Genomic DNA, 27,676 nt, shown 5'->3' on the forward strand with positions numbered 1-27,676 from the left:
TTTAGGCGGTAAGATGTGTTCCGGTAACAGGCTGGCACCCAGTGCTGGACCATACGCATAAAAAATAAACCCAGGGGGAAAAAAAGTTATCATGGAGGTTACCCTACCGACCAGTCATAGGTAGCCTACTGGCGACAAAGCCCCTTGTAACCTAGCTGGGAATGGGACATACAGCTCTGAAAAACTGACCCCTTCTGTGGTAACAGACAGGGGCGATTCGTAATCAAATCTAATTCCCAGGAATGAAAAGCACTGAGCTGGAGTAGGACAGGGGTTCATAAGAACCAAAGACTGTGTATGGAATAATAGCATGATTGTGTCCACCCTGCTTGTTCCCTCGACTCCACAACCAACCACCAATCGCGTACAGAGCCATCACCTGTATCACTTGACACCTCATAGGGACTAGTGAGCTACAGGCAGGAATCAGCAATGAATCCCAGTAATACGCCACCTATGGGGAGGGGTGCCCCCTTGTGGACAGATCGAATCGCCCAACTTATTACTCCCACCCTGGGGAGATCGATGTACCCCTTGAACGCCGTCAACACTGTGGATCGAGGGGTACCAGAGGGGCATTAAACATGGACAAGCTTCAAACAGATGTTGGCTTCCGTGAGACTGTATAGCCTGCATGAACCCTGGCCCCCTTATGGGCACAGAGGGCTCAGGCAATGGCTGGCGTAGTACCCCATTTGTCGTAACAAAACGTGAGGGCACTGGCATCACATTCATGTTTTTGTGGAACGGCGCAGCTGCTCGGGTGCTACTTCCTCATCGGAGGAGCACGCAAGCCCCGCTTTCTCCACTCCCTCCAACTCCAGGAATTGAAAATAGGAATGGGGTTGCCATAGCGCCGGGTGAACGCTAGTAAGTTTCATTCACTGGAAGTTATGAATGCTAGCCGACGTTAGCCAGGAGGCTCTTTAGTCTATGCTAGGCTAGCTAGCCTCTTTGACCGCAGCACGGTCTGTTTAGAATAACCAAGCAACTTAACGCTATGTATGCTAAACAAGAGAACTACCCAAGCAACTCCGCTGTGGGGAGGCAGGAATAGCTAGAAGTAGCTAGCTCGCCTCTGCGAGTTAGCTAACCTGGCTAGAACACAATGCAGTGCTTGTTAGCCAGCCTGGTCTCGAAAGTCTACATAAGACCGGATCAGCGAGGTGGGACCCTGACCCTTCTGGGAAGAGAGGCAAGCGGTCCTTAACCAAGGCAAACACAGGTGGCGGGGGGGATACCCACTAGTGGTGTGTGGGTCAGCTGTTTGTTCACCCGCCCGCAATTGCTAATAACCCATCCGTAACCGCCCGACTATATGAGATAAAGTAGAACTCTGAGGCCTGCACCCGATCCTAACCCGCTAATATAGAAAATGTGCTGTAGGCTACAGTCAGAGACTGCGGAACAATATTTTTACAGGGGGTGCAGCAGTTTGACCAGTTGTAAGGAAATAGAAAGCTTTGAAAATGACCCAACATGTTTCTGATAAGATTTCAGTTTTTATTTGGTTGAAATACTAGCAGCTTTTATGATTCTGATAAAGATAGCACCTCTGTAGCTCAGCTGGTAGAGCACGGCGCTTGTAACGCCAAGGTAGTGTCACGATCGTCTGAAGGAGCGGACCAATACGCAGCGCGTGGAGTGAACATGATGACTTTATTTAATTAAAGCAACCACGAAAAAACAACAAATGACGATACGTGAAGTCCTCTGTGACACCGACAGAACATACAACACTGGAACAATAACCCACAAAACAAAGGAGAAAACACACAGAATATATATGGCTCCCAATCAGAGATAACGAGCCGACAGCTGACACTCGTTACCTCCGATTGGGAGTCATAGACCAATCACCACTAGACACAAACAAAATGAAACTCACCCATCCCCAACACCACCAAATGAAATACACCCAAACCAATGACAATGAACAACCCTGGCTCAAATATCAAAGTCCATGGAGCCAGAGTGTCACAGTACCCCCCTAAAGGTGCGAACTCCGGGCGCACCAATATCAGGACTAGGGGAGGGTCTGGGTGGGCGTCTGTCCACGGTGGCGGCTCTGGCCCCGGTCGTGATCCCCACCCCACCACAGTCACAACCTGCTTCGGTAGCCTCCTCCCAATGACCACCCTCCAACTAACCCCACCTGGACTAAGGGGCAACACCGGACTAAGGGGCAGCATCGGCCTAAGGGGCAGCACCGGGATAAGGGGCAGCACCGGGATAAGGGGCAGCACCGGGACAAGGGGCAGCACCGGGCTAAGGGGCAGCACCCGGACTAAGGGGCAGCACCGGACTACGGGGCAGTACCGGACTAAGGGCAGTACCGGACTAAGGGGCAGTACCAGGCTAAGGGACAGCACCAGGATAAGGGACAGCAACAGGATAAGGAGCAACACCGAGCTAAGGGGCAGCACCTGACTAAATGGCGGATCCTGGCTGGCTGGCTCTGGCGGATCCTGGCTGGCTGGCGGATCCTGGCTGGGACGGCTCTGACGGATCCCGGTTGGACGGCTCTGGCGGATCCCGGCTGGACGGCTCTGGCGGATCCTGGCTGGGACGGCTCTGGCGGATCCTGGCTGGACGGCTCATGGCTGGCTGACGGAACTGGCTGCTCATGGCTGGCTAACGGATCTGGCTGCTCATGGCTGGCTAACGGATCTGGCTGCTCATGGCTGGCTGACGGATCTGGCTGCTCATGGCTGGCTGACGGATCTGGCTGCTCATGGCCGACTGACGGATCTGGCTGCTCATGGCCGACTGACGGATCTGGCTGATCCTGTCTGGCGGAAGGCTCTGGCTGATCCTGTCTGGCAGAAGGCTCTGGCTGATCCTGTCTGGCAGAAGGCTCTGGCTGATCCTGTCTGGCAGAAGGCTCTGGCTGATCCTGTCTGGCAGGAAGGCTCTGGCTGATCCTGTCTGGCGGAAGGCTCTAGCGGCTCCGGTCTGGCGGACGGCTCTGATGGCTCATGGCAGACGGGCGGCTTTGCAGGCTTTGGGCAGACGGGCAGTTCAGGCCCCGTTGGGCAGACGGCAGACTCTGGCCGTCTGAGGCGCATCGTAGGCCTGGTGCGTGGTGCCGGAACAGGAGGTACCGGGCTGAGGACACGCATCTCAGGGCTAGTGCGGGGAGAAGCAACAGGGCATGCTGGACCCTGGGGGACGCACCGTAGGCCTGATGCGTGGTGCCGGAACTGGAGGTACCGGGCTGAGGACACGCATCTCAGGGCTAGTGCGGGAAGCAGCAACAGGGCATGCTTGGCCCTGGGGGACGCACCGTAGGCCTGATGCGTGGTGCCGGAACTGGAGGTACCGGGCTGAGGACACGCATCTCAGGGCTAGTGCGGGAGTCGGAACAGGGCATGCTGGACCCTGGGGACTCCCATAACGCCTAGTGCGGGGAGCCGGAACAGGGCATGCTGGACCCTGGGGACTCACCTCACGCCTAGTGCGGAGAGCAGGAACAGGCCGGGCGGGGCTGGCGACGCGCACCGTATCCCTGGTGCGAGTGGCCGGAACAGGCCGGGCCGGGCTGGCGAAGCGCACCGTATCCCTGGTGCGTGGAGTAGGAACAGGCCGGGCTGGGCTGGCGAAGCGCACCGTATCCCTGGTGCGTGGAGTAGGAACAGGCCGGGCTGGGCTGGCGAGCGCACCGTATCCCTGGTGCGTGGAGTAGGAACAGGCCGGGCTGAGCTGGCGACGCGCACCGCATACTTGGTGCGTATGGCAGGAACAGGCCGAACCGGGCTGGCGACGCGCACCTTACACTTAGTGCGAGGGACCGGAACAGGCCGTACCGCACGGGAACACACACTACTGGCTGCATCTCGGGACTAGGAACGGGCCGGACCGAACTGGTTACACACCCCAGTACCTCACGCCGTGCCTCAACACCTTCCTTCCCTGCTTTACCCAGTAGCCCCCTTGACCTGGTAGCCCACTGAATCCGTCCCTTCTCTGCCTCCGTCAGCCCCCTTAACCTGGCAGCCCTCTGACTCTGCCTTGTGGCAGCCTCCTGCTGCTCCGTCGCCCAAGCCATGTGCCCCCCAAAAAATTTCTTGGGGTTGCCTCTCGTCCTTCCGACGTTGGCTCTGCCGACGCCGTTGCTCCTCTCTCCGTCGCCTCTCCTCTGTTTCGCTCCATGGACGGGCGATCCATGCCGTCCAGGATTTCTTCCCACGTCCAGGACCCTTTACCGTCCAACAGTTCCTCCCATGTCCAGACCCTTTGCTCCTGGACGCGCTGCTTGGTCCTTTTTTGGTGGGTTATTCTGTCACGATCGTCTGAAGGAGCGGACCAATACGCAGCGCGTGGAGTGAACATGATGACTTTATTTAATTAAAGCAACCACGAAAAAAACAACAAATGACGATACGTGAAGTCCTCTGTGACACCGACAGAACATACAACACTGGAACAATAACCCACAAAACAAAGGAGAAAAACACACAGAATATATATGGCTCCCAATCAGAGATAACGAGCCGACAGCTGACACTCGTTACCTCCGATTGGGAGTCATAGACCAATCACCACTAGACACAAACAAAATGAAACTCACCCATCCCCAACACCACCAAATGAAATACAACCAAACCAATGACAATGAACAACCCTGGCTCAAATATCAAAGTCCATGGAGCCAGAGTGTCACAGGTAGTGGGTTCGATCCCCGGGACTACATAAAGATGTATGCACGCATGACTGTAAGTCGCTTTGGATAAAAGCGTCTGCTAAATGGCATATTATTTACAGACTGTATTTAACTGCGCATTCGCATTCTTTCAAGATGCTGATGGAAATAAATCATATTTCTTCACTCCTGTTCCCAATTAGAAATGTAGCCTACATTTGGTGTATCATTTTACTGCAAGAAATGCTTAATTCTGCAGGAGATAATATTAAGGCCATGTGAGAGGTTAAAAGGTGTCCAGATTTCACTTTCCATTTAACACATCTGAACAGTAGGCTACAGTTCCCTTGATGTGGTCCTCTGTAGCTCAGCTGGTAGAGCACGGCGCTTGTAACGCCAAGGTAGTGGGTTCGATCCCCGGGACCACCCATACACAGAAATGTATGCACGCACGACTGTAAGTCGCTTTGGATAAAAGCGTCTGCTAAATGGCATATTATATTATTATTTTTTATTATTATGTGGCATAGGCCTATTTGAAGTCCCTGTCTTGTGACTGTCGAATTTGCAGGCTATAGCGCCTCCCAATCACCACACAAAACCAGCACTGCTATCATCCTCTTTTTCCACTTCACCAAATCTTTCCCAAACATTACTTTTCTGGCCCTCCCTTCTCTTTATTTTCAACTCTCCAATTCACAGCTTTTCTCTTATTGAATTGAACTGAACTCCGACATTGTCCTTTTTGCCTCCGTGGATCGACGTTGACTTTTTCTGCCGTTCCCAAAAGCATTTGGCGATTGCCATGTAGGCTATTTGGCGCGCGTACAGTTAGGCCCTAAAGCTTTGGCTTACGCACTAATACCAGATAGCCTAAAATAATAAAAGAAAAACCTCAATGTAGCCTATAGATATAAATTGCACAAGAATGATGCAGTGGGGGGAAAAAGTATTTAGTCAGCCACCAATTGTGCAAGTTCTCCCACTTAAAAAGATGAGAGAGGCCTGTAGTTTTCATTATAGGTACACGTCAACTATGACAGACAAATTGAGAAAAAAATATCCAGAAAATCACATTGTAGGATTTTTTATGAATTTATTTGCAAATTATGGTGGAAAATAAGTATTTGGTCACCTACAAACAAGCAAGATTTCTGGCTCTCACAGACCTGTAACTTCTTCTTTAAGAGGCTCCTCTGTCCTCCACTCGTTACCTGTATTAATGGCACCTGTTTGAACTTGTTATCAGTATAAAAGACACCTGTCCACAACCTCAAACAGTCACACTCCAAACTCCACTATGGCCAAGACCAAAGAGCTGTCAAAGGACACCAGAAACAAAATTGTAGACCTGCACCAGGCTGGGAAGACTGAATCTGCAATAGGTAAGCAGCTTGGTTTGAAGAAATCAATTGTGGGAGCAATTATTAGGAAATGGAAGACATACAAGACCACTGATAATCTCCCTCGATCTGGGGCTCCACGCAAGATCTCACCCCGTGGGGTCAAAATTATCACAAGAACGGTGAGCAAAAATCCCAGAACCACACGGGGGGACCTAGTGAATGACCTGCAGAGAGCTGGGACCAAAGTAACAAAGCCTACCATCAGTAACACACTACGCCGCCAGGGACTCAAATCCTGCAGTGCCAGACGTGTCCCCCTGCTTAAGCCAGTACATGTCCAGGCCCGTCTGAAGTTTGATAGAGTGCATTTGGATGATCCAGAAGAGGATTGGGAGAATGTCATATGGTCAGATGAAACCAAAATATAACTTTTTGGTAAAAACTCAACTCGTCGTGTTTGGAGGACAAAGAATGCTGAGTTGCATCCAAAGAACACCATAGCTACTGTGAAGCATGGGGGTGGAAACATCATGCTTTGGGGCTGTTTTTCTGCAAAGGGACCAGGACGACTGATCCGTGTAAAGGAAAGAATGAATGGGGCCATGTATCGTGAGATTTTGAGTGAAAACCTCCTTCCATCAGCAAGGGCATTCAAGATGAAACGTGGCTGGGTCTTTCAGCATGACAATGATCCCAAACACACCGAACTGGGTTCTATTTTTTACGCTTGACGCACTGCAAGTCCCGCCTCTCCCATCTCCTCATTGGTTTTTAGGAGCATATACCCACATGGGTGATTGAAAGATGAACTGAGGTCCACACTCCAGTCCAGTTGGTGGTGGTAATGCACCTTAAAGTTGGTTGCCAACCACCATATAAAGTCCAAAGAAGAAGAAGAAGACTGAAGGAGGAGAGATTTCTAGAAACTAACTAGGTTTACATTTACATTTACATTTTAGTCATTTAGCAGACGCTCTTATCCAGAGCGACTTACAGGAGAAATTAGGGTTAAGTGCCTTGCTCAAGGGCACATTAACGTCATTTAGCAGACGCTCTTAGCCAGAGCGACTCACAAATTGGTGTGTTCACCCTATAGCCAGTGGGATAACCACTTTACAATTTGGGGGGGGGGGGTTACCCTTTTATCTGTGAATTAATTGTCGGAGTAGAGGACCTTATGCATTTCAGGTAAAATAACAACCCAATGTTTATATCCCAGGACAAATTAGCTAGCAACAGCAAGCTAGCTAAATTCTCATAAATGTTTCATGCGTTTCGACCTGTCCCCAATATAGTTGGTTCAGAGTTCATTTTGGTATTTCAACCTGCGTGACCTGATCGCGTCAAAATCAACATACGTGGATGCACATGTGTGCCCGGTCTAGTCAGCATGTTTAGTTTCCTCATGAGAACCAGTTTCATTGTAGCGCTTGATAGTTTTTGCAACAACACTTGAAGAAACTTTCAAAGTTCTTGAAATGTTCCGTATTGACTGACCTTCTTGTCTTAAAGTAATGATGGACAACAGCTATAAACAACAACTGATGCACGATATCTAAGGAAGTCTTGAGGTTTTGCTAGCCTGAGGTAGAGTATCTCATGATAAGCTGTAGACCACACTATCTACCAAGAGAGTTTTCATCTATATTCTTCGTAGCTGCCTATTTTACCACCACAAACCGAAGCTGGCACTAAGACCGCACTCAATTAACTGTATACGGCCATAAGCAAACAGGAAAACGCTCATCCAGAGGTGGCGCTCCTAGTGGCCGGGGACTTTAATGCAGGGAAACTGAAATCCGTTTTTACCTCATTTCTAACAGCATGGGAAAAAACTATAGACCACCTATACTCCACACACAGAGACGCGTACAAACCTCTCCCTCGCCCTCCATTTGGCAAATCTGACCATAATTATATCCTCCTGATTCCTGCTTACAAGCAAAAACTAAAGCAGGAACATCTAATCAAATGGCTACCCAGACTATTTGCATTTCACTGTAAGGTCTTCTACACCTGTTGTATTTGGCACATGTGACAAATTAAATTTGATTTGACTGTCATTTCTCTTTGCTTATTTGAGCTGTTCTTGCCATAATATGGACTTGGTATTTTACCAAATAGGGCTATCTTCTGTATACCCCCACTACCTTGTCACAGCACAACTGATTGGCTCAAACGCATTAAGAAGGAAGGAAATTACACAAATTCCCTTTTAAGAAGTCACACCTGTTAATTGAAATGCATTCCAGGTGACTTCCTCATGAAGCTGGTTGAGAGAATGCCAAGAGTGTGCAAAGCTGTCATCAAGGCAAAGGGTGTCTATTTGAAGAATCTCAAATATAAAATATATTTTGATATGTTTAACACTTTTTTGGTTACTACATGATTCCATATGTGTTATTTCATAGTTTTGATGTCTTCACTATTATTCTACAATGTAAAAAAATAGTAAAAATAAAGGAAAACCCTTCAATGAGTAGGTGTGTCCAAACTTTTGACTGGTACTGTGTGTGTGAAATTTGTTTTGATTTAGAATGGACCATTATCATGTGCCTGTCTCGAAACAGGGGAAGGGGGGACAATACATGTCACCTATGCACTTAAATAGCGAATGGAGGACGCTTTTCCTGTGGTTTTATTTTCATGCCAGCCAGGTAGGCTATACTCCTGATGTAAAGAGAAGCAATGTGCTTAATATTAGGAAAGTTGAGAAATAAATATAATAGGCCTAGAAAGCTGATAGGATCCTCCTCTTTTTAATAGAAGCCATCACTTTGTTTTCTCACACAATTGCATAGCCTATAAAAAATGTTGCGCAACATGAGTTCATGGGCTCTCATGAAGTGTTTGATTAGATTTTCAATTACATTTGCATTGATGTCGGAGTGATTAAAGGGACAATAGAGTGCTGAGTACAAGGCAGTTAGCAAGTTTGGTAGGCTACTAATGACCATCAGCAGCATCAGAGCTTGGAGAAGCCTAATTACCGTGACTAAACTGTCACGTGGAATTTGACTGCCTTCATGACTCGTGACCGCCGGTGTGACGGTAATATGGTCACCATAACAGCCCTAGCCATGATCAGCCTTTCAAAGCATTTCATGGCTACAGGTGTGAGTGCTATGAGGCGATAGTCATTTAGACAGGTTACGTTGTCGTTCTTGGGCACATGCTTGAAACATGTAGTTATTACAGACTGGGTCAGGGAGAGGTTCAGAATGGTACAGTAAAAATGGTTCTAGTACATCACATAGATAGATGAGTAATTATTCTCTATTAATCCATTGAGTTTGCAGGCTACATATTGTTAAGTTGCGTCAATTCAAATCTGGTATAGGAACAAAAAGAGGTCAATACACGTCTTCTAAAATAGACTAGTATTTTAATTAATGCAAAACCTTCAATGGTAAATATGATGTTCGAATATACGGGTCCACTGATATACCATGCAGGGCAGACAGAGAACTGATCCATTGTTCTAAGTTCTTCTCCAAATACTCTGACAGAGATAGTTCCCGCTCCCTGCTGGCCAATCAGAGTAGAGACTGAGCGTGGTTTAGACTTACTCAGCCTATCGTTGGCGCACAGGCTGGTCCCAGCCCCTTGGTGCTTCACTGTTGCCAGGTGTCTAGTTGTTTTGCAACTTGTCCAGAAAGTCAGCACTTTTGCAGTACACGTCCTTGAGCGCGTTCTAACAAAGAGGCATTGTGTATGTGTCTGTGAGAATCACAAGTCTGTCTCACCCTACTCCCTAACATTCCTCACATGAATCACAGCTTGTTATGTTAAACAATTGATATCAGTACAGTACAAACCTATTATGTTTAATCATTAATGCATTCTTTCTAAGCTAGGCATCACATCCAGTTATAAGAAAATAGATCCCCACAATATTTAAAGGGAAGTTTCACACTGGGGGACCCTGGGTTTGTTTTGATCATGTCTGAAGGATTTCTAGGTCAGTGAGATGTGTTTCACACATAATTGGCCACAAAGAGGGCAGGACTGGGCTTCGCGCGCCGAACTATACACCCTATGATGACTTTCGTTGTATTGAGGAGATCTGCAAATAAATGTGGTGCTGCTTTGTGGCATTTCGGGAAGGCTCAATGTTATACCGATCGCACTACATGTTTTTTGTGTGTAGATATAGTTGTCCTTGTTTGATAGAGCCATTGGATGTCTTTCAGCGATTTTCCTATCAGTAGATTAATTGCTAAATATACAAGGTGACAGATTTTTTCCAGTCTCTGAAACACTATAACTCGTGTAGGGTGGTGCTTCTTGCTCTGGGAAAATCAAATAATTTCTCTGTTTGCTAAATTAGGTAGCTAGTCTAGCTAGCTAGCTATGTTAGCTAAACAGCTACTGGTAGCCATATCTATGACTAAAAACAGAAGAGGTTTTACAATAGTACATCTATTGTATCTCGATTGTAAAACCTCTTCTAGCTAGCGATGTAACATAATTGACGAGGGTTGACATTGGTTATGATTATGACAGCAGATGCGTATCAATCTCACAAAATTATAGGCATGACGCAAGATAGGATTCCAAACAGAAGTAAATAACAATTATTTGCTATCCAGCAATCTAGCTAGCTAGCTAGGTTTACTAACAGTGAGTAGAAACAATAATACAATAATTTACTGTTGTAAATCTGTAAAACTGATAAACTGGTTTTAGTAGAAAAACAGATTTGCCTAATCATGCCTGATAGACATGGCAGATAGAGATTGCCTACATTTTGCAATCCCATAGGCAGCACATTTATAGTTGAATTTAACAGGTGAACCGTTTATATTTTACACTGAAGTAGATATATGTATGCTACTGTAAGAACAGATAAAACATTATTTTATTTTCAGAATTCGCGGGCAGTCCATAATATTTAGGTTGGGGGAAAATATGTTGCAATACCTTGAATTCAAATGATCTGCTGACAGGTACTCAACAATTTGCCTTTGTTTTCTCCTACAGTCCTTTGCCAGATATGGCATGAATTACTGCAAAATATTAAAACATTCTGTCAACACAGTAAATAGACCGGTAGCTTATGTAAAATATTTGATATTAAGGGTAGGCTACAGTAGCCTATTGCTGTACGATAACGATGCGACCTCATTGCCTGTTGAATCTCAGAGCCTATACCAAAGCAGGATATAGAATCCCAATAATGAACAAAATATTGAACAACAATTCATATTTTGCATAGAAGTGTAGCATTTAGCCTACTTTTAAATTGTTTAGAATATACAATCAATCTTGCAGAATGCGTGGACAGGCACTAGCTATATAAGCAGCAGGCATGTTTCATTTGAAACTCAAGGAAGGTGTTCTTACTGTTTTGTACACTCAGTGTATATATATCAATCTCACTTATAGAAACTGCCATGGCCTAATTAAAATAGTTTCAAATTAAACAGCAAATATATGGCGTTTTGTCACCATAAAAGGTGAATGGACGGCGTTTTCCAGGCGGAGTTTTAATGCTCGTTCACGTGCACAGTTTTACGACAGGTCTGATTTATAACGGAAACATGTATGGCAAGTTTATAAATCTCAACATTTGTGTATGTATGCAGACTTTTTATAAATGGTGCACACAGAAATGTATGCAACTGTTATAAATGAGTCCCAAGACCTTGTGTTGTCGCCTATATAGCTCCAATGTTGGGGATAACCTGGTCTACTTGGTGACAGTGTATCACAGAGAATAGAGGGAAGATAGCTGGTAGTGTGCCTTTAAGAGGTGCCCTGATCGCCGCACTAAATCTCCATCATTGTGTTCCAAAGAAGCTGCTGAAATGTCTGCAAGCTCCGCTTTCAATGATGAAAAAGGGGGCTCCTCGAATGTCGGGGAGCCCGAATATGGCCACGACCCGGCCAGCGGAGGGATTTTCTCCTCCGACTACAAAAGGTAGGTGCAAAAACCCGTCGCCGCTTGCGTTTGTCGCGGTGTTCTTTAATGTTGTCATATTGAAATATCATGGGCAGTTTATGGGGGAGGTGCGAGGTGGATACAATTTCCTGCCTGTCAAGATGGAGAGGAAGCGGCGCTTCAACGGGCTTTATAGGGTGGGGGACGTTAGAATAAAAAATGTCGCCAACATAGCCTACTTCGATTGAACAATATGTGTTTGAACAGTCATAGCTGTGTATTTTCCTGAGTCCTAGATAATTTGCTTGGGAAAACTGCCGCACTATAGCATATGCTGCTACCACGACAAGGCCATCTGGGCTGAAGCTCTGAATCTTAACAGTGATTTGGTGTTGGGCCAATTTAAATGGGACTAGGCCGCAGAATCAATATGCATATTCTGTTAGAGTGGGCAAATTTAGTGACAGATTGCTATCACATAACGTAATTGTTCAGTATTCTATCTAGGCTATAGCCTACATTTTAAATTATTCGGAGTTGAACGCGAATGGGGCTGAACACTCGTTTGTAGCTTAGCCTATTCGTCCAAAACGCTGTCCCATTAGAATTCTGTTTACAGTGCCTAGTCAACCAAACATGATAGGAGGGGGAAAATATGCGAAAGATTGTTGGTGGAATTTATATTTTCAGATGAAACTAGGCATAATAATCTTCATAATAGTCTACGCAAGGAGCGTTCGTTTTTTAAAATTTACAGAACCGCCGACCGGACAGCTCCGTGGTGCTGAAGAGGAGGGTGTGTGTGTGTGTGTGTGTGTGTGTGTGTAGGGCGAAGTGGCTTGTGTTCACAGAATGCTCTCCAGAAAGGTCGTTTCAAGTGGCCTTGTCTGTATAGCCTACTCTTGAAGGGCAATTGGGGAACTGTGTTGAATATTATTTCCACTTTTGGCCATGAGGTTAAGAAAGCGAACGCAAACTAAGACAATTTATAGGTTGCTATCAACAGATATTCACTGCTATATTACACTAATAAAATGTTATTTTATAACAAAAAATGAATATCTGAGATATAAAGATTTTCATTTCAATATTTCCATTGATTTACTGTGCTGTCTGAATCTGATGTCTGACCCTACACAATGCTCTGCAGAGTCTAATCATTGCAGGTCTATACAGTGCTATTAAATTGTACTGTATTATTTATCAGTATTGTTGTATTCATGTTATTTGAGATTGATGAAGGAGTAGGGGGAGATGCTGATGCTGCTATTGAACTTGCTGTTGAAACTAGTCTGTAGCTTAGTGTGTGTGTCGAGTGTATTCTCTTGGATCCTGGATCTATGGTTGAAGATGGCAGGGCAGAGGAAAGGGCAATCTGCCTACCTGTCACTTCTGCTCTTATCTGCAGTTCATTGATTGCTGCAGGCATCAACCCCAACCTGCTCTAAATGTTTTCACTTCATAAGTGCAATGCAAGAAAGTGCATTGGAGAAAAGGAGCACTGGTAACACTATTGATATGCCCAAGTCAGTGTAGACTCTTATACTGCATACGTCTCGTGTCACTGTTTGGTTCAGGGTGCCAAGATTACTGTATAAGTCATAATTTATAGCCTAAATATTCTTCCAAATACTGTAATATTTTTTTTTAATGACACGGCAAGTGGGCCAGTCTATGGCTCCAGTGAGAACGCTAGTGTAAAACTGCATGTCAGGACAGGCGGACCCCAAGCTGTCACTTTGACATTGATGCTTTCTTTATAAAAGAGGAAACATGGATGTCACAAAGGCTTGTGTTATTTGATATGTGCATGCATGGCTGCATTGGAAGGACCACAAACTTACAGCAGTAGGAATGCTTGTCAATTTTTCATGTAAAATAAAATAACCTCACAAATGTCTAACTTTTGCATCTGTGCTTTGTAGGTGTTTGTTTCATCGGTCACATTTTTTAAACATACAACAAATTATAAAGGCTTCATACTCTCCACAATCACTACGTAATGGTTAACTAATCATTTATAAGCAAAGTTATGGTACTACATAGAGGGTGTTATAAAAGGTAATTAGGCTACATCTGGTCCTTTGCCAAAATGTGGCATCTTTTCTTTTATACATTTAACGGGTAATCCCGTTTTTATACTTAAAGGGATAGTTCACCCAAATTACAAAATTACACATTGGTTTCCTTACCCCTTTAAGCAGTCTATGGACAAGGTATGACAGCAATTCATGCTTTGGTTTAGTTTTCCTGGCACCGTTTCCACATGCTAACGTTTTAGCATTTGTGGCTAAAAAGTCCCATTGAAGTTATTTATTTATTGCACAGAATAGGTCAACTTTTGTACTATGGGGGATAGTAGATTGACATAGGCTAGTGCCTTTGCTGTTCGTTAGGCCTACTCATTTTGTTGGCTGACGAAAAGTAAATGTGGACAGTTCTTCCAATATCTTCAATATGCGCCTCGGAATTGGATAAGGACGTGCGCAGTTACGTCTCCGATGTGTCTGTCTTCACTTGTAGCCTGTGAGAAAGACCCGATCACGGGGAACTGTGGGGGGATCTTGGATGGTGGGTGGCCTGGCAGTTGGGAGCTTGGGCCGGTGGCCGATAGGTCGCTGGTTCGGGTCCCCGTTTTGACATGGTGGGAGATCTGTCAACGTGCCCTTGGGCGGGGCGCTTGACCCTGGTTGCTCCTGTGCGTCGCTCTGTATGTTTTAATATTCAATAAAATAAAATAACAAATAACAGAATTCCCGATCACGTGAAGGGCATTGACTAATAAGAATTGAGCTATCTGAGAGAGCCATGTGAGTGAGAGGTGCTTCGGAGCACCCAGCCGGGAGAAGGGAATTATAATTATTATATTCAGCCCAAGGGCACAACGGCCACTGGCTGCAAAAGGCATGGATTTTTTTAGGGCCACACATAGGGGATGCCGCCAGGAAAATCGAGGCATTATTAAGTGCTTATCAAATTGTGATGAGAGTGATGAAGTGTGTAGAGCCTGCGCAAATAACAAAGCAGAGCTCATGCCTTTCATGTGACTTTTTTCAAATCATCATTAGAGTTGCATCATGCAGCCTTAGAATGTATTACAAATAAAAACATATAGCCCAACGTTTGTATCACAACTAAAGTTGCATAAATAACTCTAAATTAAGCATATAGGACCTGTTTCTTTGTAAACCACTCAACACAGAATAGCCGCATGTGCGCACTCCCTCAAATCGTTTGGAGAAAATATCCTTTCTATTTTATTCAACTATGTTCAATTGTATTCTTCATACTATAAAAAACTGCCACGGAATTCTAAGCAAATCTTGTCTGTTAAATGAACTAGTGTAGCCCACAGCCATATGGCATAGCCAGATCAGGACCTAACATAAGGACAACTCAGAGTATGCTATTCTGTTCTTCTGAAATAGACTACATTATAATGGATTTATTGTGATGGTGAAGACTTTATTAAATTGATTTATTAGACTTTTTTAAATGTAGATGTTCCAAAGTTCTGCATCAGTGGCTTGTAGGCAATGCGTGGAAGCCATGAGATGCTAAATGTATTTATGTTAATTAATGGTAAATTACCGTGAGACCGGCAGTTATGTGCTTGACAATCACTGGCTGACAAAATGTAATCACCGTCACAGCCCTAAGTATGTAGAAACCATGCCAGGGAAACTAAGAGCCAATTTATGCTTGATCCGAAAAAGTGGTCGGAGGCGCCGTATGGATGGTGTGACGCAATTGCGGAGCCTCCGTAGGCATGCAGAGGGCATATTGAGTTCCATACTGCATCGCAATGCGCCGCCCAAATTTTGTAACAATGTAGAGGGCTCTGTACAGCTTCGCATTGACATGATTGGTTGACGTGAGGTGGGGGCGGGAGGTCCTGTATAAACACAAACTTACTTCCTTGACAACTTCCTTCACAACAGCGCTGCGCTACTCTGTGAAGAGCAAGAAGTATGAATGCCCTGCCTTCTGCTGAGGCCGTATCACCGTAAATGCTGCACGGCCAATGCAGACTTCGGATTGACCATGCAGCGCCTTTTAACCAAAGCATGGATTGCTGTCATACCTTGTCCATAGACTGCTTATAGGGTAAGGAGACCAATATATAATCTTGTAATTTGGGTGAACTATCCCTTTAAACATATTTAATGTTGTGATTGAAAAAATGATTATGCACCTGATATTTCATTGAATACATTTTTATTTTACTATATCCTTTGGAGACAGACTGTGTTATATATTATGGGCCCGATTCAGATTTACGCCTTTCCTACACACTTCTCAGTAGATTATATTTAGAGTTACCTTATGCAGGTGCATAATGGGCTTTGCAGGCCTGGTTCCCATGCGTGCCCTGAATAAATAGAATTCAACCGCTGAAAACCCTCACACCAACAGATTTTCTCGTGGAGTTTTCATTCAAAAGGGTTTTCAGTAAATATATCTAAAGCCATCGCTTTAAATTTGGTGTACCTTTTTAATTTGAATTTTCTCGACAGACTCACTAGAATATATGGCGAGAACGGTTCAGAATATTGGGGATCAATTAAATAAAGCCATGCATGCACACGCATATTAATCTCCTTTTCAGCACTAATTGGCATGTTAAAAAATACTCTGATCTTGTATATTATTTACGGTTAGGAAAGTATTTATGAATAATTAAATATACTGGTTTGGCGACCATTTGCGCACAAAATACACTATATACAAAAGTATGTAGACACCCCTTCAAAGTAGTGGATTTGGCTATTTCAGCCACACCCGTTGCTGACAGGTGTATAAAAATCGAGTACACAGTCATGCAATCTCCATAGACAAACATTGACAGTAGAATGGCCTTACTGAAGAGCTCAGTGACTTTCAATGTGGCACCGTCATAGGATGCCACCTTCCCAGCAAGTCAGTTCATCAAATTTCTGCCCTGCTAGTGGAAACGTCTAGGAGCAACAATGGCTCAGCCGCGAAGTGGTAGGCCACACAAGCTCACAGAACGGGACCGCCGAGTGCTGAAGCGCGTAGCGCATAAAAATCGTCTGTCCTCGGTTGCAACACTCACTACCGAGTTCCAAACTGCCTCTGGAAGCAACGTCAGCACAATAACTATTAGTCGGGAGCTTCATGAAATGGGGTTCTATGGCCGAGCAGCCGCACACAAGCCTAAGATCACCTAAGCAATGCCAAGCGTCGGCTGGAGTGGTGTAAAGCTCGCCGCCATTGGACTCTGGAGCATTGGAAACGCGTTCTCTGGAGTGATGAATCAAGCTTCACCATCTGGAAGTCCAAAGGACGAATCTAGGTTTGGCGGATGCCAGGAGAACGCTACCTGCCTGAATGCATAGTGCCCACTGTAAAGTTTGGTGGAGGAGGAATAATGGTCTGGGGCTGTTTTTCATGGTTTGGGCTAGGCCCCTTAGTTCCAGTGAAGGGAGATCTTAGCGCTACAGCATACAATGACATTCTAGATGATTCTGTGCTTCCAACTTTGTGGCAACAGTTTGGGCAAGGCCCTTTCCTGTTTCAGCATGACAATGCCCACGTGCACAAAGCGAGGTCCATACAGAACTGGTTTGTCGAGATGAGTTTGGAAGAACTTGACTGGCCTGCACAGAGCCCTGACCTCAACCCCATTGAACACCTTTGGGATTAATTGGAATGCCGACTGTGAGCCAGGGCTAATCGGCCAACATCAGTACCCGACCTCACTAATCCTCTTGTGGCTGAATGGAAGCAAGTCCCCGCAGCAATGTTCTAACATCTAGTGGAAAGCCTTCCCAGAAGAGTGGAGGCTTTTTAGGAGCAAAGGAGGGACCAACTCCATATTAATGCCGATGATTTTGGAATGAGATGTTCGACGAGCAGGTGTCCACATACTTTTGGTCATGTAGTGTATATTGGTAAATCAAAAATAGTGGTTTGATTCATCCTGAATGTTGCCAAATTCAATTGTTCAATCCATGAAATACTGTATTGGAAGGGTTGAACTGTAGTCCTATAAATCTACCCTAATAATCCTCACTAATCTTGGAACTGTGATGACAGCAGTCCAGTCGCCGTGAACCGTGCGCCAGGCTCCAGGTTTAAACTGCTACGTATGGTCTGCGTTCCATAATGATTCAAATATGTCCCAAATGATTGCCCAACTTGTAATACGTTAGTCTAACACGATCCACTATTGCTAGCGATCCTCAGTTACAACCACACGAACGTGACAGAGAAAAGAAAGATGAAATGGAATGATGCAAAATGCCTATAGTTTGGTTCTCTTTTATCCTTGCAAATTATAAAGGCCAGCATAAACTTCACTGTGGAAAAGGTGATAGGCTATGTATGCTTCAGTTTGCTGCCATATGACATGTTTAACATTTATCTCCAGCAGTCATAAGATAAACTAGATCTAAAAAATTGTCATTTACAATCCCCTTATCCAAACGGCTTACTCATTTACTTAGCTCTCATCAAAAGCTCTGATCAATTTGTAAATGACTGTTCATGGAGAATGGTGTTATTTCTATCGGGAATAAATAAATGAGATGTTGTTCCACTTGGAACAGGTTGCTCGACCTTATTCATCTCTTCATCGCGCATAAAGGTGGTGGAATTATGAGGGAGTTAAGTCAAGGTTGGAATATGGCGTTTCTGTAGACACACCTCCGCCACATGCTCCACCCCAACAAATAGCGAGTGAATAGCATACTATTCTCTTGCTTAAGTCTAAGGTCAGAAGATGCGTGGAGAGTAAAGTCCATAAAAAGGGAATGATGTTCCATTTACGCTTAACTCTGGTCGGAATTCCCCCCTATGAGCATAACTTCCAGCTCCCACCCATTAGGCCTTTATTAAAGGATGCCGTCACTTTGACCCGAAGTGCTACTCTTCAGCATGATTGCATGGTGCTCTAAGTCCCCAGCTGAAGGAGATTGTCCTTGTCATTCTGTTATTAAAAACATAATTATTAATTTACTCTTTTATGATTCTCCATGGGACTAGTCGGACTAGTCTGTGGTATTTACTGTATTTGCGGCACTCCAGGGGGGTGTCCCACATGGCACCCTATTCCCTATGGCCCTGGTCAAAGGTAGTGTACGATATAGTGAGTAGGGTGCCATTTAGGACGCAAACCAGGTAGGCGCTATATTTAGACACCTGTGTGTTTGGATCAATGGGGAAATGAATGCATTAAATATGCAAAATGGGATATTTGTGTGTGTGTGTGTGTGTTGCTGAAGCCAATAGCAAAGATGCTATCATCTTGTGTGACAAAAAAGTTAATTTCCTGGTCATGTAGAGGTTCTGGTCTGGTATGTCGGTATATTTGATGATCCTAATCTAGATATCTGATTCCCAGCACGAGCAGTGTAGCCTTTATGTGTGTCTGGGAAGCCGTCTTAAGTGTGTAGTCTAGTGACTGTATGTAGTGACTAAGTGTGTTGTCTAGTGACTGTATGTAGTGACTAAGTGTGTAGTCTAGTGACTGTATGTAGTGACTAAGTGTGTAGTCTAGTGACTGTATGTAGTGACTAAGTGTGTAGTCTAGTAACTGTATGTAGTGACTAAGTGTGTAGTCTAGTGACTGTATGTAGTGACTAAGTGTGTAGTCTAGTGACTGTATGTAGTGACTAAGTGTGTAGTCTATTGACTGTATGTAGTGACTAAGTGTGTAGTCTAGTGACTGTATGTAGTGACTAAGTGTGTAGTCTAGTGACTGTATGTAGTGACTAAGTGTGTAGTCTAGTGACTGGCCTACGGTATGTAGTGACTAAGTGTGTAGTCTAGTGACTGTATGTAGTGACTAAGTGTGTAGTCTAGTGACTGTATGTAGTGACTAAGTGTGTAGTCTAGTGACTGTATGTAGTGACTAAGTGTGTAGTCTAGTGACTGTATGTAGTGACTAAGTGTGTAGTCTAGTGACTGGCCTACTGTATGTAGTGACTAAGTGTGTAGTCTAGTGACTGTATGAGTGACTGTGAGTCTAGAACTGTATGTAGTGACTATGTGTAGTCTAGTAACTGTATGTAGTGACTAAGTGTGTAGTCTAGTGACTGTATGTAGTGACTAAGTGTGTAATCTAGTGGACTGTATGTAGTGACTAAGTGTGTAGTCTAGTGACTGGCCTACTGTATGTAGTGACTAAGTGTGTAGTCTAGTGACTGTATGTAGTGACTAAGTGTGTAGTCTAGTGACTGTATGTAGTGACTAAGTGTGTAGTCTAGTAACTGTATGTAGTGACTAAGTGTGTAGTCTAGTGACTGTATGTAGTGACTAAGTGTGTAGTCTAGTGACTGTATGTAGTGACTAAGTGTGTAGTCTAGTGACTGTATGTAGTGACTAAGTGTGTAGTCTAGTGACTGTACAGTGAGGGAAAAAAGTATTTGATCCCCTGCTGATTTTGTACGTTTGCACACTGACAAAGACATGATCAGTCTATAATTTTAAAGGTATGTTTATTTGAACAGTGAGAGACAGAATAACAACAAAAAAATCCAGAAAAACGCATGTTAAAAATGTTATAAATTGATTGCATTTTAATGAGGGAAGTAAGTATTTGACCCCCTCTCAATCAGAAAGATTTCTGGCTCCCAGGTGTCTTTTATACAGGTAACAAGCTGAGATTAGAAGCACACTCTTAAAGGGAGTGCTCCTAATCTCAGTTTGTTACCTGTATAAAAGACACCTGTCCACAGAAGCAATCAATCAATCAGATTCCAAACTCTCCACCATGGCCAAGACCAAAGAGCTCTCCAAGGATGTCAGGGACAAGATTGTAGACCTTCACAAGGCTGGAATGGGCTACAAGACCATCGCCAAGCAGCTTGGTGAGAAGGTGACAACAGTTGGTGCGATTATTCGCAAATGGAAGAAACACAAAAGAACTGTCAATCTCCCTCGGCCTGGAGCTCCATGCAAGATCTCACCTCGTGGAGTTGCAATGATCATGAGAATGGTGAGGAATCAGCCCAGAACTACACGGGAGGATCTTGTCAATGATCTCAAGGCAGCTGGGACCATAGTCACCAAGAAAACAATTGGTAACACACTACACCGTGAAGGACTGAAATACTGCAGCGCCCGCAAGGTCCCCCTGCTCAAGGAAGCACATATACAGTGGGGGAAAAAAGTGTTTAGTCAGCCACCAATTGTGCAAGTTCTCCCACTTAAAAAGATGAGAGAGGCCTGTAATTTTCATCATAGGTACACGTCAACTATGAAAGACAAATTGAGATTTTTTTTCCAGAAAATCACATTGTAGGATTTAATGAATTTATTTGAAAATTATGGTGGAAAATAAGTATTTGGTCACCTACAAACAAGCAACCTGTATTAATCGTTACCTGTATTAATGGCACCTGTTTGAACTTGTTATCAGTATAAAAGACACCTGTCCACAACCTCAAACAGTCACACTCCAAACTCCACTATGGCCAAGACCAAAGAGCTGTCAAAGGGGTCAAAATGATCACAAGAACGGTGAGCAAAAATCCCAGAACCACACGGGGGGACCTAGTGAATGACCTGCAGAGAGCTGGGACCAAAGTAACAAAGCCTACCATCAGTAACACACTACGCCGCCAGGGACTCAAATCCTGCAGTGCCAGACGTGTCCCCCTGCTTAAGCCAGTACATGTCCAGGCCCGTCTGAAGTTTGCTAGAGTGCATTTGGATGATCCAGAAGAGGATTGGGAGAATGTCATATGGTCAGATGAAACCAAAATAGAACTTTTGGTAAAAACTCAACTCGTCAGTGTTTGGAGGACAAAGAATGCTGAGTTGCATCCAAAGAACACCATACCTACTGTGAAGCATGGGGGTGGAAACATCATGCTTTGGGGCTGTTTTTCTGCAAAGGGACCAGGACGACTGATCCGTGTAAAGGAAAGAATGAATGGGGCCATGTATCGTAAGATTTTGAGTGAAAACCTCCTTCCATCAGCAAGGGCATTGAAGATGAAACGTGGCTGGGTCTTTCAGCATGACAATGATCCCAAACACACCGCCCGGGCAACGAAGGAGTGGCTTCGTAAGAAGCATTTCAAGGTCCTGGAGTGGCCTAGCCAGTCTCCAGATCTCAACCCTATAGAAAATCTGGAGGGAGTTGAAAGTCTGTGTTGCCCAGCGACAGCCCCAAAACATCACTGCTCTAGAGGAGATCTGCATGGAAAATACCAGCAACAGTGTTTGAAAACCTTGTGAAGACTTACAGAAAACGTTTGACCTGTGTCATTGCCAACAAAGGGTATATAACAAAGTATTGAGAAACTTTTGTTATTGACCAAATACTTATTTTCCATCATAATTTGCAAATAAATTCATTAAAAATCCTACAATGTGATTTTCTGGAGAAAAAAAATCTCATTTTGTCTGTCATAGTTGACGTGTACCTATGATGAAAATTACAGGCCTCTCTCATCTTTTTAAGTGGGAGAACTTGCACAATTGGTGGCTGACTAAATACTTTTTTTCCCCACTGTACAGGCCCGTCTGAAGTTTGCCAATGAACATCTGAATGATTCAGAGGAGAACTGGGTGAAAGTGTTGTGGTCAGATGAGACCAAAATCGAGCTCTTTGGCATCAACTCAACTCGCCGTGTTTGGAGGAGGAGGAATGCTGCCTATGACCCCAAGAACACCATCCCCACTGTCAAATATGGAGGTGGAAACATTATGCTTTGGGGGTGTTTTTCTGCTAAGGGGACAGGACAACTTCACCACATCAAAGGGACGATGGACAGGGCCATGTACCGTCAAATCTTGGGTGAGAACCTCCTTCCCTCAGCCAGGGCATTGAAAATTGCTCATGGATGGGTATTCCAGCATGACAATGACCCAAAACACACGGCCAAGGCAACAAAGGAGTGGCTCAAGAAGAGGCACATTAAGGTCCTGGAGTGGCCTAGCCAGTCTCCAGACCTTAATCCCATAGCAAATCTGTGGAGGGAGCTGAAGGTTTGAGTTGCCAAACGTCAGCCTTGAAACCTTAATGACTTGGAGAAGATCTGCAAAGAGGAGTGGGACAAAATCCCTCCTGAGATGTGTGCAAACCTGGTGGCCAACTACAAGAAACGTCTGACCTCTGTGATTGCCAACAAGGGTTTTGCCACCAAGTACTAAGTCATGTTTAGCAGAGGGGTAAAATACTTATTTCCCTCATTAAAATGCAAATCAATTTATAACATTTTTGACATGCGTTTTTCTGGATTATTTTGTTGTTATTCTGTCTCTCACTGTTCAAATAAACCTACCATTAAAATTATAGACTGATCATGTCTTTGTCAATGTGCAAACGTACAAAATCAGCAGGGGATCAAATACTTTTTTCCCTCACTGTATGTAGTGACTAAGTATGTAGTCTAGTGACTGTATGTCGTGACTAAGTGTGTAGTCTAGTGACTGTATGTAGTGACTAAGTGTGTAGTCTAGTGACTGTATGTAGTGACTAAGTGTGTAGTGTAGTAACTGTATGTAGTGACTAAGTGTGTAGTGTAGTGAGCTGTAGTGACTAGGTCTAACTGTATGTAGTGACTAAGTGTGTAGTCTAGTAACTGTATGTAGTGACTAAGTGTGTAGTCTAGTGACTGTATGTAGTGACTAAGTGTGTAGTCTAGTAACTGTATGTAGTGACTAAGCTAGAAATTAGGCATGTTTTACTACAAATTAACACCTTTGTTGTTACACCTTCATGTTTTCCCTTCTGCATCTTTTGAAAGATTTTCGCTCAGACATATTCAGTGTTAATTAGAACCACTTATTGGTGAGAAATCATTCAAATTGCTCACTTTTGATGGAAGTATGAGATTTTAAGCAACTTTGTTTTGGACTTACAGATAATACATCACCATTTTAAGGTAGGCTTACCATACAGGAGTTACACTCACTCTCTTTTGGTGGAATAGAACAATGGCTGTTATTGCAAGATCCATTTGGAGATTGTCTTGAAGTAGTCACAGTGAAATTATTGCCATAACGGTGATGGTGAGTTAATTTGCAAGCAAGCTCCACGTTTTTTAACCATGACATCATGGTCTAAAATACTCAAGTGTCTATTGGGATAAACAGTTGGCATAACAAGTGTCTTGTAATAACCTTTTTTCACATATGACATATTTCATAGTCTTCTTTAGGCTGTGGTGGATGAGGATGGTAAACAAACTAGCCTACATTACATTTACATTTGAGTCATTTAGCAGACGCTCTTATCCAGAGCGACTTACAGTTAGTGAGTGCATACATCATTCTTTTATATATATATATATATTTTATTTTTTTACTGGTGGGAATTGAACCCACAACCCTGGCGTTGCAAACGCCATGCTCAACCAACTGAGCTACATCCCTGCCGGCCATTCCCTCCCCTATCCTGGACGACGCTGGGCCAATTGTGCACCGCCCCATGGGTCTCCCGGTCACGGCCGGCTACGACAGAGCCTGGATACGAACCAGGATCTCTAGTGGCACAGCTAGCACTGCAATACAGTGCCTTAGACCACTGCGCCACTCGGGAGACTAACATTACATGATAGCACCCCTGCAAAAGCAATTGTGTAATACACAAATCCTCAATACCCCTTATTATACCCTCAATAAACTATACATTAACATGTTTACATTGACATACTAACCTGCAATTGTTGACATAAGCACAGAAGTCAATGTTATTGACAATACATAACCTTAGATAAAATGTACTGAAACATTTACACCAGCAGATGGTGCTGACAGTTCAGTCACTGTGTTGCTATTCCATGGTAGGATGGCCTTGAGTGGGTTCAATGGGTACACAGTCTGTGTCAGAGAACCACAGATAACCCCAACCAGCTAGGCTAGCCAGGTTTCTGACTTATCATTTTGTAAGGACTTTGCTGGCCATGTCTGCAACCCTAGTGAGACAGAGTGCAACCTGTGATAAAACTATGAAAACACAAATAATCCCTCTTTAGATAATGCATTAGATTCAAGCTAATTGAATGTTTCACAAGCAACGAGTGAAGGAGTAATTGGGATAACAGTGTGAAATTCACAATTTTCAAAACAATATAATTATTCTTCAAATAATGGCCACTTAATTAATAGCTTGGTTTCCATCCAATTGCCGACAGATTTGAATGCAAATATTCTAAAATCCGCATAAAGAAAAGATGCCATCAGTGCGTGAAATCTAAAGTTCAATGTGTTTCCATCGCTTTTTCAACTCTACTGTAGTTTTGGCACAAAAACTGTTGCGTTAAATAGCAAATGTGCCTACTCTGGTCTTGGCACGTGCGCTCTAGCCAACAGCTCGCTGATAAAGTGCAGGTAGGCTAGTTTATTGGAAAGGAGCATCAAGATCACTGTGAAGTTCATCGTTATTTATTTAATCTGTAGCCTACTGAACTGCATGCTTTCCCGAGTCGTAGTGGGAGGACCACTCACCATATCATCACGTGACTCCCAAGTTTATATCAATATTTGCGCATAAAGTTGTTTCCCCGCCATTTCTCACATAATACATTTTGCCGACACAAAAATGATCCCACACTGTCGAACGAACAAATGATCTGTTTATACGATTGTACAGAAACTTCCTGTTTCCATCACAGCTGTTGTGATTCTTTTTTATATGGTATGATTTTACTCAAATAGAAACAGTGGATGGAAACGTGGTTATTGTACCTAACCTTTACAGTATATACCATGTCTTTAGCAGAAATGTTTGGTTAGCTGTGCCATCTTATGTTCTAAGCAAAGGTTGTGTTTTGAAGCAATGTAATGAAAAAAATAATAAGAAAAATGTCTTCTTCACAGTTCCACAGCTGAACTTCTAGAGATTGAAGTGGATTTAACAGGTGACATCAATAAGGGATCATACTGTAGCTTTCACCTGTATTCACCTGGTCAGTCTATGTCATGGAAAGAGCATGTGTTCCTAATGTTTTGTACATTCAGTGTGTTTTTTACGATATCATACATAATGGGAAAGATATCTAGCTCATGCCTTGCAAATGATTTAGTGGCCGTGGCACGTATAATATATGCCATAGAAAACGGGCCTTTACATGACATGGAGAGCCGAACAAACTGCCAGTGCGTGGACGTTCTAAAAGTTGAACCCTTAGCCTATCCTATATTGCAGGTCTAGTTGAGACAACACACAGAAAATAATAATATATAATATAATAATATAATATAATAATAATATATAAAATATACTACTATCGTCCAGCTTTAAATCCCATTTTAGATTGTCATAGCAGCAACAACAATTACTACAGAGCTTGATCAAACTGGTTTGTGCACAAAAGCGTGGACATACTGATTTCTTAAAGTTGGACCCTAAACCTTGCTTATATGACATGTCTAGATGAGACGACAAACACACACAATATACCTCTATCGTACAGCTTTAAATCCAGTTTTAAATTGTCATAGCAGCAGCAGCAGCACTTAGTCAACTGGTCAATAATGGCCACTCGACAGCTAGTTTTTATCTGATGTGCAATTACCCAGCATGTTTGCATTGTTCTGTTGTATCCCAGGTGCACAGGATGGTAGGTTGGCTGGTCTCTGTATAAACATGGCAGAGGAAACCACTCCACACATGCTGTTGCCTTGGAAACCTGCCCGAGTCACCACCATGTTCCATGTTGCTCAGGGCGTTTTGCTTTGCCATGTCATCGAAAACGTGACAGATTGATGCCATTTTGGGATCTGTTTGGCTCTTTCACAAATTGTCCATTTGAATCTTTCAATTCTGCATTGATTGAATTGGGATGAAGTGGGGTTACAATCACTGTTACCTCTAAAGCGCAGCTCCCCTGGACTGCCAAGCAGAATAAATATCAGCACGCGCAGAGAAGCACGAGATTGAACTTCACTCAACTTTTCCCTTTACTGTGGGAATTGTGATCGAATCAACGCAATATTAGCCACTTTCAATGCAACATACCGAAACAAAACGAACAATGCAAGACAAGAGATTTTGTTGTGGGCAGAACACATCAGAGATTCTATTGCATTGACAGGCACGACCCAGGCCCATACTCTACACAGACCGGTGCGCCATAACCAATCAGAGCTGCAGTAGGCCTATATGCAACTAGACCATTGCCATTTATGGATCTGTACCATTCATTTTTAACTGGACTGTTTTTACAGCATCAGTGGTCGTGGGTGTCACAGTTCCCTCAGCCAGAACCCAGAAGCAGACCAGGACAAGGAGAGTTGAACGAAGGTGAGGGTTTATTTAGATACAACCAAAGGTGCAGAATAATCCAGGGACAGAGCGGGGGCGTGGATGAGTAGTTGGGTGTGCAGCACAGGTCCAGTGATGGCTCGGCAGCCGCGACCATCAGGCAGAGGTGGGGTGAAGGTTCCGGAGGACTGCAGGTGGAACAAAAACGGAGGTAAGGACACAAAACTCAACAAAGTACAAAACAACAAAACTCACGCAAGAAACTCTAAACTGATACACAGAACACCTACTGTTCATGGCTAACGATCCGCAGGAACTGGATGTTTGGCCAGAACCTAAAAAAGGGTGATGATGAGGGCCAGGTGTGCAGATTGCTGACGGGATGCAGAGTGCGAAAACCAGAGAGCTCCCGGAGCGCTTCCCGAACCCTCGGGAAACAGGAGACTACGAACCCAAAACACTGGTCACCAGACAGGACCCGACTCAGACTGCCGGGATCGTTACAGACCCCTCCGACGAACGCCACCGGGCGGACCTCCCGGAGCGCCAGGATGGAGGCGGTAGAAATCCCTGATGAGGTCAGCATCTAGGACCTGTCGCCGCGGAATCCAACTCCTCTC

The 27,676-nt window shown here is 44.1% G+C and overlaps 1 protein-coding gene across 1 annotated transcript in view; it reads left to right on the top strand.

Moving 5' to 3' along the window:
* The first annotated feature begins 11,720 nt into the window (after positions 1-11,720).
* LOC123483299 (AP-3 complex subunit beta-2-like) overlaps positions 11,721-27,676 on the top strand; it is a 76,217-nt gene continuing 60,261 nt past the window's right edge. The window contains exon 1 of the mRNA XM_045212992.1: positions 11,721-11,911. Within this exon, the coding sequence (XP_045068927.1) occupies positions 11,799-11,911 (113 nt within the window). The 5' untranslated portion in view covers positions 11,721-11,798. The remainder of the gene's footprint in view (positions 11,912-27,676) is intronic.

This window comes from Coregonus clupeaformis, unplaced genomic scaffold (assembly GCF_020615455.1).
Source record: "Coregonus clupeaformis isolate EN_2021a unplaced genomic scaffold, ASM2061545v1 scaf0067, whole genome shotgun sequence".
Classification (NCBI taxonomy): Eukaryota; Metazoa; Chordata; class Actinopteri; order Salmoniformes; family Salmonidae; genus Coregonus; species Coregonus clupeaformis.